The sequence below is a fragment of the Dendrobium catenatum genome, unplaced genomic scaffold, assembly GCF_001605985.2.
Source record: "Dendrobium catenatum unplaced genomic scaffold, ASM160598v2 fragScaff_scaffold_499, whole genome shotgun sequence".
Classification (NCBI taxonomy): Eukaryota; Viridiplantae; Streptophyta; class Magnoliopsida; order Asparagales; family Orchidaceae; genus Dendrobium; species Dendrobium catenatum.
The window spans coordinates 249246-253085 of record NW_021318961.1 but is presented as its reverse complement, the minus strand read 5'-3'; the positions used below and the strand labels follow the sequence as shown (position 1 = coordinate 253085).

The 3840-nt window shown below is 37.5% G+C and overlaps 1 protein-coding gene across 1 annotated transcript; it reads left to right on the top strand.

Moving 5' to 3' along the window:
- The first annotated feature begins 393 nt into the window (after positions 1–393).
- On the top strand, positions 394–2227 carry LOC110097959 (cytochrome P450 89A2). Its single transcript, XM_020824638.2, has one exon. The coding sequence runs from the start codon at positions 454–456 to the stop codon at positions 1984–1986; it is 1533 nt and encodes a 510-aa protein (XP_020680297.1). The 5' UTR covers positions 394–453; the 3' UTR covers positions 1987–2227.
- The last annotated feature ends 1613 nt before the right edge of the window (positions 2228–3840 follow it).

Sequence of the window (3840 nt, the reverse complement as noted above, 5' to 3'; positions counted from 1 at the left end):
AATTTAAAATTATTAAAAATATTAATTATGTATTTTATTTATTTTTTAGACATATATTAAAAATTTATATAATTATTATATTATTTTATCATTTAAATCTTTTTTAAATAATTTTAATATTTATTAAATTATTTTGTTCACCTTTTTGCACAACCCCAATGTAATCATTAAATTTTAAGCATTTCTTCTTTTTTTTTTTTGGGTTTAATTTTCACAATCTTTTTTTTTTTTAATTTTCACAATCGTTTTTCTTACCAATAATACATAATTTGTAAATTAATATTTTAAAAAATCTTTATCTAGATAACGCATTATGAGAATATTATATTTTTCAAGCCTTATCGACGAAGTTTCTTCATTTATAACACGAGTCCTATTTCCTGCTGAAATGTCCCTCTTCCACATTAACTATGAAATATATACCACAGCAATTCCTACGCAGGATAACAAGCAATGGATGCGTGGTCCATCATCCTTCTCCTCATCCCCATCTTTCTTTCTGTCATAATCGCCTTCCTCCTATTCCCTTCGAAGAAACCACCTCTACCCCCTGGACCTCCATCCATCCCTATTCTAGGCAGCCTCCTATGGCTCCGCCATTCCATATCCCTCTTCAACATTGAAATCCTCCTCAGAAAACTCCGTTCTGAACTCGGCCCCATCATCACCCTCCGTTTTGGCTCTCAACCCGCTATCTTCATCGTCGACCGCTCTCTTGCCCACAAAGCCCTGGTCGAGCTAGGCGCCTCCTTTTCCTCGCGACCTCCTCCATCTTCCTTCAGCCGCTTCCATAATTCTCGCATCTTAAACATCTCTTCCTCCCCGTACGGCGACCAATGGCGCCTCCTGCGCCGGAACCTTACCTCCGAGATCCTTCACCCAGTCAAGATCAAACTTTTTGCCCCTGGACGCCGTTGGGTCCTCGACCTTCTCCTCAATGATCTCCAAACTAGGTCTGAACAATCCCCTGAACGAGCTGTGGTTGCCATGAAGAGCTTCCAGTTAGCCATGTTTGCCCTCTTGGTTCTCATGTGCTTTGGAGAAAAGCTTGATGAGAAGGCCATAAGGGAGATTGAAACTGCACAAAGGGAGCTCCTACTTTATACAAGTAAGTATATGAGGGTCTTTGCTTTTGTTCCTAAATTATTCTCCAGATTTATGTTCCAGGGGAGGTTAAGGACTGTGGCGCGGTTAAGGCAAAGACAGACCGACCTCTTTCTCCCGTTGATAAGTGCTCGCAGAGAGAATCAGAAACAAGCAAGGGAACAAAGATTCGTTTACTCATACGTGGATTCTCTCCTCGACCTCAGTCTAGCAGAGGAAGCAGGAAGCCAACTCACAGATGATGAAATAATACCGCTCTGTTCGGAATTTCTCATCGCCGGAACGGATACGACCGCCGCTGCTCTGCAGTGGATTATGGCGGAGATCACAGCGCGGACTGCCGTGCAGGCCAAACTGCTTGAGGAGTTGAAAGGGATAAATGAAGAAGAAATCAAAGAGGAATATTTGCAGAAGCTGCCATACTTAAAGGCGGTGGTCTTGGAAGGGCTGCGCCGCCACCCGCCGGCGCACCTCGTACTGCCTCACTCCGTGATAAAAGATGTTGAATTTGAAGGATACCTTATACCCAAGAATGCATCGGTTAACTTTACAGCGGCAGATATGGGTTGGGATGAGAAGCTGTGGGAAGAGCCCATGGAGTTCAAACCGGAGAGATTCATGGCTGGAGGTGATGGAGAAGGGGTCGATATTACGGGGAACAGAGAGATAAAAATGATGCCTTTTGGGGTTGGGCGGAGGATTTGCCCTGGGCTTGGTCTCGCCATGCTTCACCTTGAGTACTTTGTTGCTAATCTGGTGAGGGAGTTTGAATGGGCTGCCGTGGACGGAGAGGAGATTGATTTCTCTGAGAAGTCTGAATTTACAGTGGTAATGTTGAATCCTCTGCGAGCTCGGATTAACCTGAGAAGGAAGGTTTATTAAAACATTCGAGATGTTACATCAACAGAGAAGCAAATCAAATATATAATGATTAGATAATGTAGATACCATCTTACACTTCAAAATGTGTGGCCATAATTATATTTGTATTAAGAATTATTTTGCTACACAGCTCATCATGTGGTTTGTTAGGTTGGAAGCTTCTATATCTAAAGTATTTGTGAGTTTGTCTTAATTGGCCAAATTGTCTCTAAGAAAAGGATCATTTTGCTTACTAAAAATATGATTTTTGTGCTTAGTAACTTTTAGAAATTGATCTATTCGTGGATTACACTCGATCATATTAATAGCCATGCTACGTAATTAGTGGTCTAATTTATAGGATTTTGAGAGCTATATAAAAAATTACATTATATATATATATATATATATATATTGCAACATAGAGCACACATACAATGCTTTATATACTAATTTATCCATGTATCATCTTCAGATTGGTTTAAGGACCGAAAGGTCAGAATGGCTTCGATGAGTTTTCTCTAGGTGAGGTCAACAGTGTCTGAGTAGATGAGCATGTTTGGGAGAGTCTATGGGCAACTAGTGAGGTGATTCGACCCACAACAACTGACTTAGGACTAGCAGGTTGTTCATGTTGTCAACAATTTGTGTGAGAGATCTCATATCTCCAAAGAGGAGAGAAATAGGCAAGTATGATGTTGTTATGAAAATGGAGAGGCCTCAAGTTCGATTGTTGCTCCAAGATGAAGTGTCTTATGAATAGGCCTTTTTTGTATCTAAGCTTTGTGAGGTTTGTATTAGAATGACCTGTCTAGGTGAGATCGTGTGACTAAGAAAAGTGTCGAGGCACATGGGGAGTGTCGAGTTGCTAACTTTGTGAGGATTTTTTTTTCCAACCTGTACAAGACAAGATCCTTATGAAGTTGGATGAGTAGCCCCCGACGATATGTAGGGCCTATTGATTATATTAGGCAAGTTATCTTAAAGGTTCTAGGAGTGTAACAGCTTTTGAATAATGAAGTGAGTTCCTGTTGAGAGCTCCCCTTTTAGGGCATATATGAGTATTGATTTACTTCCTCCATTCACTCAACCCAAATAGGAAGAAGGAGAGAATGTAGAGTTACTATCTTGATTTTTATTGTTGTCTCGACCGGCTATATTGACTTCACACTGATGATAATAATGTGATGCCACTTTTCGCTTGGCTCTTTATATGTCTGGGATTTGCATTGAGAAAGCTTTACTTATTTTCTTTGGCGATCAAAAAGCTTGCAAGTCTTGAGAGAGTAAACCTTGTTGAGTTATCTGCTCTAATGTGAGGACTTCCAAGAAAATTTCCTTTCGTGAAGCCCAATGTGAGGGGTCAAACAAGAAGGCTACTACTAATAAGGTGGCTTTGATGTTGCCAAGTACAGAATTTAAGGGTTTCTATTAGGCAATGTTAGAATCACTAGTTCAACTTGTGAACGGGTCGCCATAATTTAAAATTGACTAGTTAAAACTGTTTTTATATTTAAATAATTTAATATTTTAATTTATTGATATTAGTATAATTAGTACAAATTTAAATTAAATTATATGTTTATTTGTAAATTAAGGCTTGAATAAAAATTAAATTTAAAAATTAATGTTAATAAAATTTAAAATTATAAAAATATTATTTATGAATTTTATTTATTTTTTAGTCACAAAATTAAATATTTATATAATTATTATATTATTATTATATCATTTAGATCTTATTTTAAAATTTTTAATATTTATTAAATTATTTTGTTCAACATGTTCTACAACCTCAATATAATCGTTAAAATTTGAGCCCTCCGTTTTTTTTTTTTCGGTTTATTTTTATAATCTTTTTTCATACCAATAATA